Source organism: Pygoscelis adeliae, unplaced genomic scaffold, assembly GCF_000699105.1.
Source record: "Pygoscelis adeliae isolate BGI_AS28 unplaced genomic scaffold, ASM69910v1 Scaffold75, whole genome shotgun sequence".
Taxonomy (NCBI): Eukaryota; Metazoa; Chordata; class Aves; order Sphenisciformes; family Spheniscidae; genus Pygoscelis; species Pygoscelis adeliae.
The window spans coordinates 5,173,005-5,173,649 of NW_008824772.1; the positions used below are offsets into that span (position 1 = coordinate 5,173,005).

The 645-nt window shown below is 59.5% G+C and overlaps 1 protein-coding gene across 1 annotated transcript in view; it reads right to left on the reverse strand.

Annotated features, from left to right (window-relative positions):
• LOC103916759 (CMRF35-like molecule 3) overlaps positions 1 to 539 on the reverse strand; it is a 3,487-nt gene extending 2,948 nt beyond the window's left edge. The window contains exon 1 of the mRNA XM_009323810.1: positions 497 to 539. Coding sequence (XP_009322085.1) covers positions 497 to 539 — 43 coding nt within the window. The remainder of the gene's footprint in view (positions 1 to 496) is intronic.
• Positions 540 to 645: the final 106 nt, after the last annotated feature.

The window sequence follows — 645 nt, forward strand, 5'->3', positions numbered from 1 at the left end:
GGGCAGGGCAGTCCCACCCCAGGCTCTCCCAGGGTCAGGTTTAAAAGAAAGGAAGAAATGCCAAATATCCCCCCTGCTCTGCAGCCCCCTAGGGAGGTTCACCTCGGCCCTCCCCCAAAGCCAAACCCCCCCTGGGACGCTGCTGCCCACCCCAAAGCGTTCGGGTTTCTGTTAAAGCCATCTCTGCCAGCAAGCACAAGGTATCAAGCCCACCCTGCCTGCCCTGCCCACTGCTCTCATGGCATGGGGGGGTCACAGGATTCACAGGCTCCCTGCAGCCTCCCACAGGGTGTTTTTAGGGATCTGTGAGTTGGAAAAGGTTGCCAACCTCTGCATGGGATTGAAATAATTAGTCAGTTCTTGGCAGAGGGGAAAGTAGGGAAGAAATATATCCATGAGGCATTTCCATCACCGCTGGATGAGGATGTGGATTTTGGAAGGTCGGCACAGTGCTGGTGAGCCCTTGCCCGGTCCAATGGGAAGATCCTGCTCTCACCTGGGAGGAGAATCCAGGTCCAGACCAGGAGCCGTTCCCCCATCCCACTCGCTGGGTGGCTGCAGGCTCAGCCCTCGCTCCCCGGAGCTACATGTCCCTGGCAGCTGCCATGCCGGGCGCCAGCCGGCCTCGGAGGAGCCCTTGACCGA